The sequence below is a fragment of the Bison bison genome, unplaced genomic scaffold (assembly GCF_000754665.1).
Source record: "Bison bison bison isolate TAMUID 2011002044 unplaced genomic scaffold, Bison_UMD1.0 scf7180017864229, whole genome shotgun sequence".
NCBI lineage: Eukaryota > Metazoa > Chordata > Mammalia > Artiodactyla > Bovidae > Bison > Bison bison.
Genome location: NW_011494801.1, coordinates 1,666,682 through 1,680,444, shown reverse-complemented (window position 1 = coordinate 1,680,444; position 13,763 = coordinate 1,666,682). Strand labels below are relative to the sequence as shown.

General features: G+C 37.8%; 1 protein-coding gene across 1 annotated transcript in view; it reads left to right on the top strand.

The window, feature by feature from the left end:
• Positions 1–11,181, top strand: part of MPC2 (mitochondrial pyruvate carrier 2) — a 30,512-nt gene extending 19,331 nt beyond the window's left edge. Inside the window, exons 3-5 of the mRNA XM_010846011.1 lie at positions 7,791–7,875; positions 8,842–8,953; positions 10,965–11,181. Of these exons, the coding sequence (XP_010844313.1) occupies positions 7,791–7,875; positions 8,842–8,953; positions 10,965–11,001 (234 nt within the window). The 3' untranslated portion in view covers positions 11,002–11,181. The remainder of the gene's footprint in view (positions 1–7,790; positions 7,876–8,841; positions 8,954–10,964) is intronic.
• Positions 11,182–13,763: the final 2,582 nt, after the last annotated feature.

Below are 13,763 nucleotides of genomic sequence, written 5' to 3'. Positions count from 1 at the left end.
GGCAACTAGCATTCTACTTTGTCTGTGAATTTGACTACTCTGGGTATCTTCTATAAATGAAATCATACAGTATTTCAGTATTTGTCTTTTTGTGCCTGGCGTTTTTCACTTAGCATAGTATCCTAAGGTTCATCTGTGTCAGAATTCCCTTCCTTTTAAAGTCTGAATAATATTTCATCGTATGTATGTATCACATTTTGTTTTTTCAGTTTTCTGTTGATAGACACCTGGGTGTCCATACAATATCTGTTCCAGACCCTGCTTTCTATTCTTTTTGTATATAACTACAAATAGAATTGTTGGATCATATGGTAATTCTGTGTTTAATCTTTTAAAGAACTGCTTTACTATATTCCACAGTGGCTGCACTGTTTTAAGTTTCCACCAGCAATCACAAGGTTTCCAGTTTCCATTCATCCCTGCCAACACTTGTTACTTTCGTTGTTGTTTTATAATACCCTTTAATACACTTCAGTGGGTGTGAAGTGGTGCGTTGTTCTCATGTGCATTTCCCTAATATTATTAGCTGTGCTAAGCATCTTTTGATATGCTTATTGACCATTTTTACATTTTCTTTGGAAAAGTATTTAACCTCTTTGCCCAAGTTTTAATAAAGGTTTTTTTTGTTGTTGGGTTGTAGGATATATTGATTCTTTTAAATGTGTAGTTTTATTTTTTTTTTTTTTTTAATGTGTAGTTTTAAATTGTTAGAACAGTTCAGAAACTCAGTTGTAAATCTAAGTAGTTAAGAATGTTAGAACTGCACATATATATGGAATTTAGAAAGATGTAACGATAACCCTGTAAGTGAGACAGCAAAAGAGATACAGATGTATAGAAAAGTCTTTTGGATTCTGTGGGAGTAAAAGAGGGGGGGGATGATTTGGGAGAATGGCATTGAAACATGTATAATATCATATAAGAAACGAATTGCCAGTCCAGGTTCGATGCAGGATACAGGAAGCTTGGGGCTGGTGCACTGGGATGACCCAGATGGATGGTATGGGGAGGGAGGTGGGAGGGGGCTTCAGGATTGGGAACACGTGTACACCCGTGGCGGATTCATGTTGATGTATGGCAAAACCAATACAATATTGTAAAGTAAAAATAAAATAAAGGCATATGGAATTGGGAAAAAAAATAAATAAAATAAAAATTTAAGAAAAAAGAATGTTAGAACTGGAATTAGCTATCCCTCAATTTTATGGCCTTATGCAAGTTCTATCTGTGCCCTTTTGTCTCACCTATAAAACAGGATTAGAGTAAATTAGTGATTGGGGACTATATTTACAGAGAACTAGGGAGCAGTTCTTTTTTTTAGATTTGTATATTGCAAAAAGGCTCTATCAGTTTAAAAAAGAAATTACAGAATATCAACTTTAATGATTCTGCTCATACTCTAAGCATTTAAAAGCAGTGCAGTATTAAAAAAAAAAATACTATAAAAGGTATATTTCCTCTTCTCTCCCGACCAACACTTAAAATTATGTATCTACAAAGTGGAATTAATTTCTGAAATATTGTTTCTAGAAACATTATTTAAAAAGTAAGAATGATAAACTAGATAACTAATGAAGATCTACTGTGTAGCAATAGGAACTTTATTCAGTACCTTGTAATGACCTACATGGGAAAAGTATCTAAAAAGAGTGGATATATGTGTATGTATAACTGATTCACTTTGCTGTACACTTGAACTAATACAACATTGTGAATCAACTATACTCCAGTAAAAATTTACCAAAAAAAGTTAAAAGAATGACTTACTGTATTTACAGTAAATTTGTGAGGGGTCCTCTGATCACAAATTTGCCACAATTTAAATGTTTCTTTATTTTACCAATAGCTTTGGTGGTTCTTTGATCTGATCTATCAGAGTTTTGAAACATTAACAGTATTATATACTCATAAGTGCTTTCTCCACTATCTCCTTTAAAAACATCTATTTTAAGTTCATGTTGACATTCTGCATAGTCTCCTGATGACCTCACAACCATAGAAACTCCTGTGTCTTGTTCTCACATAAGTTCTACCTTAAGAATTTTAGACTGTGCTTCTTTAGATATTTAACTATGGTTGAATCCTTCTTAGCCTTGAAATTAAATAATCATAAAGGTCAAACTGGATAATTCTAAAAAATAATACTACATCAGTTCAGTTCAGTTCAGTTCAGTTCAGTCGCTCAGTCGTGTCCGACTCTCTGTGACCCCATGAATTGCAGCACACCAGGCCTCCCTGTCCATCACCAACTCCCGGAGTTCACTCAGACTCACGTCGATCGAATCAGTGATGCCATTCAGCCATCTCATCCTCTGTCGTCCCCTTCTCCTCCTGCCCCCAATCCCTCCCAGCATCAGAGTCTTTTCCAATGAGTCAACTCTTCGCATGAGGTGGCCAAAGTACTGGAGTTTCAGCTTTAGCATCATTCCTTCCAAAGAACTCCCAGGGCTGATCTCCTTCAGAATGGACTGGTTGGATCTCCTTGCAGTCCAAGGGACTCTCAAGAGTCTTCTCCAACACCACAGTTCAAAAGCATCAATTCTTCGGCCCTCAGCCTTCTTCACAGTGCAACTCTCACATCCATACATGACCACAGGAAAAACCATAGCCTTGACTAGACGAACCTTTGTTGGCAAAGTAATGTCTCTGCCTTTCAATATGCTATCTAGGTTGGACATAACTTTCCTTCCAAGGAGTAAGCATCTTTTAGCAGTCACCATCTGCAGTGATTTTGGAGCCCCAAAAAATAAAGTCTGACACTGTTTCCACTGTTTCCCCATCTATTTCCCATGAAGTGATGGGACCAGATGTCATGATCTTCGTTTTCTGAATGTTGAGCTTTAAGCCGACTTTTTCACTCTCCACTTTCACTTTCATCAGAGGTTTTTTAGTTCCTCTTCACTTTCTGCCATAAGGGTGGTGTCATCTGCATATCTGAGGTTATTGATATTTCTCCTGGCAATCTTGATTCCAGCTTCTGCTTCTTCCAGCCCAGCGTTTCTCATGATGTACTTTGCATAGAAGTTAAATAAGCAGGGTGACAATATACAGCCTTGACGTACTCCTTTTCCTATTTGGAACCAGTCTGTTGTTCCATGTCCAGTTCTAACTGTTGCTTCCTGACCTGCATACAGATTTCTCAAGAGGTAGATCAGGTGGTCTGGTATTCCCATCTCTTTCAGATTTTTCCACAGTTTATTGTGATCCACACAGTCAAAGGCTTTGGCATAGTCAACAAAGCAGAAATAGATGTTTTTCTGGAACTCTCTTGCTTTTTCTATGACCCAGCAGATGTTGGCAATTTGATCTCTGGTTCCTCTGCCTTTTCTAAAACCAGCTTGAACATCAGGAAGTTCACGGTTCACATATTGCTGAAGCCTGGCTTGGAGAATTTTAAGCATTACTTTACTAGCGTGTGAGATGAGTGCAATTGTGTGGTAGTTTGAGCATTCTTTAACTATTTTAACCCTAAGACCACAAACACATATTCATTTATCAATCATTTACTATAATGCCAGGGCTTTGTGTGTGGATCCACTGATTTTGAGTTCCACATCATTTATCATGGAAGAATTATAGCCACAGTGCATCCTGTATAATTTTAGTTTAGTTGTCTTTAAATCAGACCAAGTTTATAGACTTTTTCATAATAGTCTGGTAATAGAAACCTGCTAGATTTCTATGTTTCCCCCTACCAATCTTTTTGTATCTGTCTTGTTTACACCAAATTTGATAGCAAGTTTAACAACTTACCTTTATTCAATCTTTCCAAAGCAATCACTTTAGTTTCATAGAAATAGCAACCCTCTTTTTGTATATCAGCTATTTACCTAGTTCATTAAATTAGATAAATTATATTAAAAAATAAAACTGTTACTGAGTCCAAACTTGCTCTGCTCTGCTCGCTGCACAACAGGCCAGTGAATCCGAGAGATGAGGGACTGAGGCAAGGAAGACTGATTGAGGAGCTGGCTGGCCAAGAAGATGGCAGCCTAACGCCTCAAAATAACCATCTTATCGGGATCTTGATGCCAGGTTCTTTTATAGATCAGAGATGGGGAAGGTGAGGAAGCAAAGTAAAAAGAGCATTAATCTTGCCAGTCTCCTGGAATGGCAAGCCTCAGGCAGGGGATGTGTTGATTTCTTCCCTCCTGCCATCTACAGGTGCACAAGGTTCTGAACAAAGGCACTTTATAGTCAGACAGGGGAGCAGGATTCCAAGGCAGGCTGTTCTGTATAATTATAATAACAAAAGCAGCAAAAAGCAAGTCAAAGAAACAGTTCCAACATGGAGTCAGAATTGGCTTCTCTGCAACAAAACGTATAAACATGTCTGAGGAGAACTACAATGACTTGATAAAAATAAAACTGAACTGGTGAGAGCAAAAATGCATGAGTGCAGTACAGAATAATTAGCCCACTACAGTCTATGGAATTCTCCAGGCCAGAATACCGGAGTGGGTAGCCTCCAGGGATCGAACCCAGGTCTCCCACACTGCAGGTGATTCTTTATCAGCTGAACCACAAGGGAAGCCCAAGAATACTGGAGTGGGTAGCCTATCCCTTCTCCAGGGGATCTTCCTGACCCAGGAATCAAACCGGGGTTTCCTGCATTGCAGGCGGATTCTTTACCAACTGAGCAATCAGGGAAGCCCTTTGGCTAACCTGGGGAAACTATTATGTGAAGGTCAATTCAGAGCTTTTTTTTCTTTCTGCTCATAGTCTTTTTGCACAGACTAGGTTATATTTAACTCTGGTGTGGTTATATTTAACTACACCATATTGTGTAGCTAATTTTTCTGTTCTTAGGAATAAGTCAAACTGTTTTAAGATTATCTATGCTGATTTTTAGTATCTAACTACTTGCTTTTCCAGCTGTAACTCCTAACATATGCTAATTCACAGTTTAGACTCTTGAGAACTTTGCTATCTCTTAAGTGTTTGGAATTGGAATATTATATAGTGGTTTTTCATTGTTTTTTACACTCCTCTAAAAGTATTATGTGAATTGTTTTTTTTTTAACTAGAGGAGAAAATATTGCAAGAAAAGAAGGAAAAAAATGTTTTACACTATCTGATGAGTATTTACTCCACCCAGTGGAGATAACCAGGTGCCAGAAAGAATCACACACATTTGAAAACCAGTTTTTAATTGATGGAAGCAGAGAAATAACTTGAATCTGCTAGATGCTAAACTGTCTACATTGGGTTATTTAATACACTGTCTCATATTTAATATTCACCAGAAAAAATCTGAGATGTAAAGATACTGAGGTTCAAAGAACTAAAACTGTTATTAAGTGACGACGGACTCAGGATGTGAGCCCTCAAGTCTAATTTGACTTCAAAACCTAGGCTCTTAAACACTTACATGACCCCCTTTATAAGTCACTTTGGACCTTTCTATAATTGGTACTTGCTTCCTATGTTAGGGAGTAATTTACACAGTCTTTCAGTATACTCCACGCGCTCTCTGACTCTACAGTTCTATTATTTGAGTAAAGTTCATAATAAAGAAGAGGAACATCGACCTTCTAGCCCCTGAGGCTAGAAATACAGGAAAGGGTACAGAGACTATTATTCCCTTACCTCTATTCCTCTAAAAATGTAAACTACTGTTTGTCGTTGCTAACAGTAATATTTTCCAGACACTATGCTAAATATCTCTAAATCATATTATCTCATTTAATCATATATCACTCTTGCAAGGGTAGCTATTAATACTCTCATTCTATACGTGAAGAATATAAGCCAGGTGTTATGGGGAATTCCATGGCTGTCCAGGGGCTGGGATTCAGCACTTCCACTGCAGGGTGCCCAAATTCAATCCCTTGTCAGGGAGCTAAGATCGAATAAATGGCATGGCCAAAAAAAAGAGAGAGTATTATGTAACTTGACCAGAGTCATCAAGCTAGTAAATGACAGAGATAAGTAAATTCACAATAAGATTTTCTAGATAATTTACATGAGATTACAGTGGTATAGAAAATAAGGATTTTTAGAAATTCAGGAAAGGAAACTAATATAGTATTACAAACCAACTACACTTCAACTTCAGAAGAAGACTAAAAGGTGTAACATCCAAATGCAGTGTATTCTCCTGACGTAACCACTCTAAGACAAGAAAAAAAATTTTTTAAGACATTTTGGGGCAGTTTTAACTGGGTCAAAATTTGACTGTGAACTGTATATTAGACAACAGTGTCTTGTCTATGTGAAATTTTGTGATTAGATTATAGATATTTAAGAAAATGGGAAGATAGTCTTGTTCTTAGCAAATATACACTAAAATACTAGAGAGTCAAAGGGCATGATATCTACAACGTCTTTGTAAATGGATCAGAAAATATGTACATACGTATTAAGAGAGAAGATGATTTCAAGAGAGAAAAAGAACTGTGGGAGAGGGCACTCAGGACCTTTGTGAGAGAGAATGATTACTAACATGTCCTAGAAAAATGAAATGTATACGCTGAGCATAAACAAAATCATGGCTGCTACCTTCTTCCAAAAGACAATGCTAGAATATAGCCTCTATCATCATAAATCTGCTTGAAAAGCCACAGTGTAGTAATACATGGACCGTGTAGAATAATGGTAGAAACCAGTCCCCTTCTTCCCCTATACAAGGGCAGTGTTCCACCCTGCCAAAGTGGAACAAATAATGAGAGAAAATGTATATTAGGACCTGGAAGAAGAATGTAAGAGTGATGATTTGGAGCTATTTGAGAAGAAAATCACATGACTATGGATGGAAATTACGAAGAAAAGTAGTGTTAGTCATGATATACCTCTATTTCCACTTCTGTATTTAACCATTTGCCACTCTTTGAGCCAGAATCACTGCTTTCTTGAACCACTGACTTTATTAAATAAAAATCATTTTAATTTGGTTTGAATTTGTGTATAAATTCCCAAGTATGCATGTGTTCTATTTAGGAGGAAAAAACCTTTTTTTTTTAAGTGTTTCATGCATCTTTTAGGAATTCAATAAAACCTGAAAATGAATGTATGTATTTATTTATCGTTGGCTTTCCTGGGTCTTCGCTGCTGCACACAGGCTTCCTCTAGTTGCAGTGAGCAGTGGCTTCTCTTGCTGCCCAGCACCACCTCTAGAGCACTCAGGCTTCAGTAGTTGCAGCAGGCGGGCTCAGCAGATGCTGAACTCGGACTCCAGAACACCCCAGGCTTCAATAGTTGTGGCTCCAGGCTTAGCTGCCCCTTGGCAGGTGGGCTCTTCCCAGACCAGGGATCCAGCTCATGTCCTCCGCATTGGCATGCGTATTCCTAACCTCTGGACCCCAAGGGAAGTCCTGAAAATGAATTTCTTAAGACCATATTTTCTAATGACATGTTTAGAATTTGATTTAAAATACTTAAAGGAAAAAGGAGAAAGGGAGGAGGAAAGGTAAATATGGCAGAATCTCAATAATTGTTGACTGGGTGATGGGTATATAGGGGTTCATTGTCCTAGTATCTCTTTATTTTATGTAGGAGTGAATTTTTCATCAATAAAAATCATTCTATTACGTATTCTAATCTGTGTGGTAGAGTAGCATAACTAATATTCTTTTAGGACTCATTACTAAACTTTCTGACTGATGCTGGTGGTGGAGTATGAGTAGAATTATTCTATAAAAGACAGTATTAAAAATATGCCAGAGAAGAAATGACCATGTATACTTCAACATTAAGGACAAATTATCTAACCAAGAAATTTAAAGTATAACAGCTTTCTGATACTTCCACTTCTAAGAAAGAGTAACATTGAAAAAAATGTTCATTTCCAGGGGCTGGTGTGTGCTGGATTGGCTGACATGGCCAGACCTGCAGAAAAACTCAGCACGGCTCAGTCTGCTGTTTTGATGGCTACAGGTAAATTAAATGAATATCTTCCATATAGGACATTCAATAATTAGTTTTACATCAATTTACTTGATTGTTTAACATTTGAAATACATACACGCACACTCACACACAAAGAAACTAATGGTATTACCTTTAAGCAGTTATTAGACTATAGCCGAAGAAGGCAGAAGAAGGGTTATAAAAATTTTTCTTTGATGTAATAACTGAGTGTTTTGTGTAACCTGAATTATACCAACTTCATTAAATCTCAGATTATAACCTTTTTTCCCTACTTTATGCTGTTGTTGTTGTTTTTCAGTCTCTAAGTTGTGTCTGACTCTTTGCGACCCCATGGACTGAAGCACACCAAGCTACCCTGTTTCACTACTCCCCGAGTTTGCTCAAACTCATGTCTATTGAGTTGGTGATGCCATCCAACCATCTCATCCTCTGTTGCCCCATTCTCCTCCTGCTCTCAATCTTTCCCAGCATTAGGATCTTTTCCAGTGAGTCAGGTCTATAACCATAGTACTGAAACTTCAGATTTAGCATCAGTCCTTCCAATGAATATTCTGGGTTGATTTCCTTTAGGATTGACTGGTTTGATCTTCTTGCTGTCCAAGGGACTCTCAAGAGTCTTCTCCAAAAAAAAAGGAGTCTTCTCCAGCACCACAATTTGAAAACATCAGTTCTTCAGCACTCAAGCTTTCTTTATGGTCCAACCCTCATATCCATACATGACTACTGGAAAAACCATACCTTTGACTATTGTTGGCAAAGGGATGTCTCTACTTTTTAATATCCTCGCTAGGTTTGTCATAGCTTTTACTCCAAGGAACAAGCATCTATTAATTTCATGCCTGCAGTCACCATCTGTAGTGATTTTGGAGCCCAAGAAAATAAAATCATAGTCTATTTTACTCTAATATTAAATGTTTAGATAAGATTGCAGCAATACCTATGCTGTTTTTTAAAAATATTTTATTTCAACAGGCTTTATTTGGTCAAGATACTCACTTGTAATTATTCCAAAAAACTGGAGTCTATTTGCTGTTAATTTCTTTGTTGGGACAGCAGGAGCCTCTCAGCTCTTTCGTATTTGGAGGTAAGCTCACCATGTTTTTGTTGTCGTTTAGTCATTCAGTCGTGTCTGACTCTTTGTGACCCCATGAACTGTAGCCCACCAGGCTCTTCTGTCCGTGGGATTTCCCAGGCAAGAATACTGGAGTGGGTTGTCATTTCCTTATCCAGGGAAACTTCCCCACCCAGAGATCAAACCCTCATCTCCTATATTGCAGGCAGATTCTTTACCACCAAGCCACCTGGGAAGCCCTTGAAACTGTTTATTCAGTAATTAATATTATTTGTCAGTGACTAGCTAACACTCTGGAATGAGCTTAGATGAAGACTCTGGCTTTGTTTAAACCATAGGACCTTCCTAAATTACAAAAAAATGTTATGAATAACAGCTTTCTTTGGCTAAAAAAATTGAATGATCTCAATAAAAAATTAGAAAACATTGAGCTATATAATATACCTTCTTTTCAGAAAGCATTCTATTCTGTAGTGTATGCTGCTGCTGCTGCTGCTAAGTCACTTCAGTCGTGTCCGACTCTGTGCGACCCCATAGACGGCAGCCCACTAGGCTCCTCTGTCCCTGGGATTCTCTAGGCAGGAATACTGGAGTGGGTTGCCAATTCCTTCTCCAATGCATGCAAGTGAAAAGTGAAAGTGAAGTCGCGCAGTCGTGCCCAACTCTTAGCAACTCCATGGACTGCAGCCTACCAGGCTCCTCCGTCCATGGGATTTTCCAGGCAAGAGTACTGGAGTGGGGTGCCATTGCCTTCTCCGTCTGTAGTGTATAGTGCATTTAATTTAATTCATCTGTACCATACCTAGCTTTACTTGCAGCTTAATTAATAATCTAGCACATAACAGATATGAATACTCACTCATTCTATAAATGCCTGATAACCATTTTTAGGTCTTAACTTATATCAATATAAACTTCAGTTTGTACAGTGATTTTATTCACAGAGTACTTTTCTCATACACCATCTTATTTTAACCTGATATTAACTCATGATAGTAAAGCTATGAGAACACTAAGTGCCACATTCAGAAATGTAATTTCTAATATCAGAAATTCAGATACAATTTAACAAAAAGATGTTTAGCCTTACAATTAAAATAGCAGATTGAGAGATGTAGTTAGAAATAAAAATGTTGGACTCTCTGGAACACTCAGGAAAATATGGTTGAATATTTGAAATCAGGACCTTTTGAGAAATATGGGAGGTAAGATAGGCTTCATAGAATAGCTGCCTTTTTGTGCTTGTTCAGTTTTCCACTCTGCTTTCAGCTGAGAAGATTAGTAAATGAAGCCCAGGGTGTTGTAAAACAGAAAGACTCTGTAGCTTTGTGGTTAATTCTTCTTTGAATTAATGAGAATTGAGAATTAATGAGAACTGAAGAAATTGTCCTTAGTTTCAACAAACGTAAATGTTACACCTCCTAACCCAGTAGCCAGCCTGTGTCACAGAATTATATTGTTAGTGACTAGACAGGCCCATTGCCAACTGATTTTATTCTCAGGGAAGATGCTTTGTGAGTATAAAATTAAAAACTCTAGGTGACTACGTTTTGGTAAATTTTATACATATGTTCACTTGTCATACTCTCATATAGGTCAAGAATGAAAATATTCTTAAATTAATACTTTCGTACAACAAACTGTAAGTCAGTTAAGACTTTTTGACAGCTTCAAGCCAGATTCGAATAAAGTCCTTAGGTTATTCTCCTTCCTGCATATTTCTACCTTCAAGCCTCTGGGAAGATTGTGTTTACAACTCTATAGCCTCTTGACTAGTGAAAAAGAAGAGATGGAATATGATTCTCATTCCCTTCTTATTATAAATATTATCTAGGGTCATCCCTGGTGGTCCAGTGGTTAAGATTCCACATTTCCACTGCAGGGAGCATGGATTCTATCCCTGGTCAGGGAATTAAGATCCCACATGCTATGCAGTGCAACCAAAAAAAAGAAAAAAATTTTAGTTAAGAAATGAATGTGTTTATTGTGATTCATGATTTTTTTCTTTTTGTTTTCTTTATAGATATAACCAAGAACTAAAAGCTAAAGCAAACAAATAAGAGTTCCTGGTCACCCTGGCAATGTAGATGTGGACATAACCACCGGGACCTAGTTTGATTTATTATTCGGTTGTTGATGAGGTGATACTAACTGTGCTAATGTTTGTAAGGCATACAATGTAATTGGGAGATAGTATTGATACTTGATTCAACTGAAAAATAAAGCAAACTTTTAATAATATTGTCTCTTTACATATGACTTAAGGAACTTCCTTGTGGATATTAGTAGCATTTTTTCTACTATTTGTCCATAATAAATCATATTGCTCATACATACCATGGGCCTCCTTCTGTTCTAGTCAACCAAAGTGTGTGCATAGAAGAGCACACGTATTCCAGTGAGTCAAAAGATAGTTGGAAGGTTTAATAGATTGTATAGCGAAGGATGATGAGGTAGCTAATGGTGAAAGGAAATAGAGCTAAAGAGAGTAAGAAATGGGTCGTGGAATATCCAGCAACATGACCTCAAACTGTCTTAACATAAGAAAAGAAGAACATATTTTTTTGTGTATTTGTTGCAGGAAGGGTGACCCATGGGGGCTCTTGTCTAACGCTCAGAAATGAATTGTTCAAGGAGACACGTATTGACAAAGCAAGAGATTTTATTAAGCAAGGGGCACTTAGGTGAAGAGCAGGAGGACTCTGCTGCATGACTCACAGTCTCAGGTTTTATGGTGATGGGATTAGTTACCAGATTGTCTCTGGCCAATCATTCTGACTCAGGGTCCTTCCTGGTGGCTCAGCCATTGCTCAGCCAAAATGGACTTCAATGAGGAGGATTCTGGAAGGTCAGTAAGACAGGTGGCATCTCCTTTTGACCTATCCTGAATTCTTCTGCTTGGTGGTCACTTGTTGGTTCTGCATTCTTTACCTGGACCACCTGTCAAAAAATAATTCATGCAAATGGTTGCTACGGTGCCTAGCCAGGGCAGGCAGTTTCAGTGTTTTCCCTAACATATTGTGTGAAATTCTTTTACAGCTACAGAGTAAAAATGGATTTATAAATTTTTGAAATACGTTCAATAACCAATGTGATGTGGCAGAAAAGCTCTACAGTCAGGCAGACCTGAATATGAATCCTAGCTCTGTGACATAATCTCTGACTTTGGGCAAGTTAAAGTGTCCTGCCAAGTGCCTGGGACATAAGTCAGTTTTCTGTAAATGTGACCTTTGTCCCATTATGAAGGTTCATATTTGATTCAAAAACCCATTTGTAGTACTGAGCTTTCTTTTGAAAATCCTAGGAAAACCAGCCCTGTTAGAACTGTAATGAGAGGAATGAACAAAGCCAGTTATTTCTAAATTGGTAGAAGCAAGTGTCAAAGAGCTTTTTGTATAATAATATACTATAAACAAAACTTGGCAATTAACAACTGAAAATTTTATCTTTTCTCCTTTCAGCATTCTATATACTTAAAGAGGAAGGATTAAAAATTTTGACACAAGCAAAAGGTCCTGAAGGGTCAAATTATTACTGCTTCCTCTGTTCAAGCCACCCTGTTAAATTTGTTTGGCATAGGAGTGCACGCATGTGCACGTGTTTTCTAGGGTTAAGCATTGAGCATAAAATTTACTATGAAAATTGGCCTAGATACAAAAAGTTTATTAAAATGCATGTATTGAATTGGTATTTCACTTCCTTTCATTAAAACCTGCTCTTTCCTATATGGGTTCTCTAACACCCAATTGTCAGTCAAATTTATTGTAGTATTTAGAAGCAATCACTTACTCTTCGTTCTCAAAAATTCTGACAGACTTCATCATGCTTCTTTTCTACCCAAAAACTTTAATCCATTCCATTATTGAATCTTCAGTTCAGTCATTCAGTAGCGTCCAACTCTTTGTGACCACATGGACTACAGCACATCAGGCTTCCCTATCCATCACCACTCCCAGAGCTTGTGCAAACTCATGTCCATTGAGTCGGTGATGCCATCCAACCATCTCATCCTCTATCGTCCAATTCTCCTGCCTTCGATCTTTCCCAGCATGAGTGTCTTTTCTGAGTCAGTTCTTCACATCAGGTAGCTAAAGTATTAGAGCTTCAGCTTCAGCATCTGTCCTTCCAATGAATATTCAGGACTAATTTCCCTTAGGATGGACTGGTTTGAGCTCCTTGCAGTCCAAGGGACTCTAGAGAGTCTTCTCCAACACCACAGTTCAAAAGCATCAATTCTTCAGCACTCAGCTTTCTTTATAGTCCAACTCTCACATCCATACATGACCATTGGAAAAACCATAGCTTTGACTATATTAGTCAGCAAACTAATGTCTCTGCTTTTTAATATGCTGTCTGGGTTGGTCATAGCTTTTCTTCCAAGGAGCAAGCATCTTTTAACTTCATGCCTGCTGTCTCCATCCCCAGTGATTTTTCAAGCCAAAGAAAAAAAGAGTCTGTCACTATTTCCACTGTTTCCTCATCTATTTGCCATGAAGTGATAGGACTGGATGCCATGATCTTCATTTTTTGAATGTTGAGTTTTAAGCCAGCTCTTCCACTCTCCTCTTTCACTTTCATCAAGAGGCTCTTTAATTTCTCTTCACTTTCTTCAATAAGGGTGGTGTCTTCTGCATATCTGAAGTTGTTGACATTTCTCCTGGCAATCTTGATTCCAACTTGTGTTTCATCCAGGTACAGTATTTCTCATGATGTACTCTGCATTTAAGTTAAATAAACAGGGTGACAATCTACAGCCTTGATGCACTCCTTTCCCAATTTGGAACCAGACTGTTGTTCTATGTCTGGTTCTAACTGTTGCCTC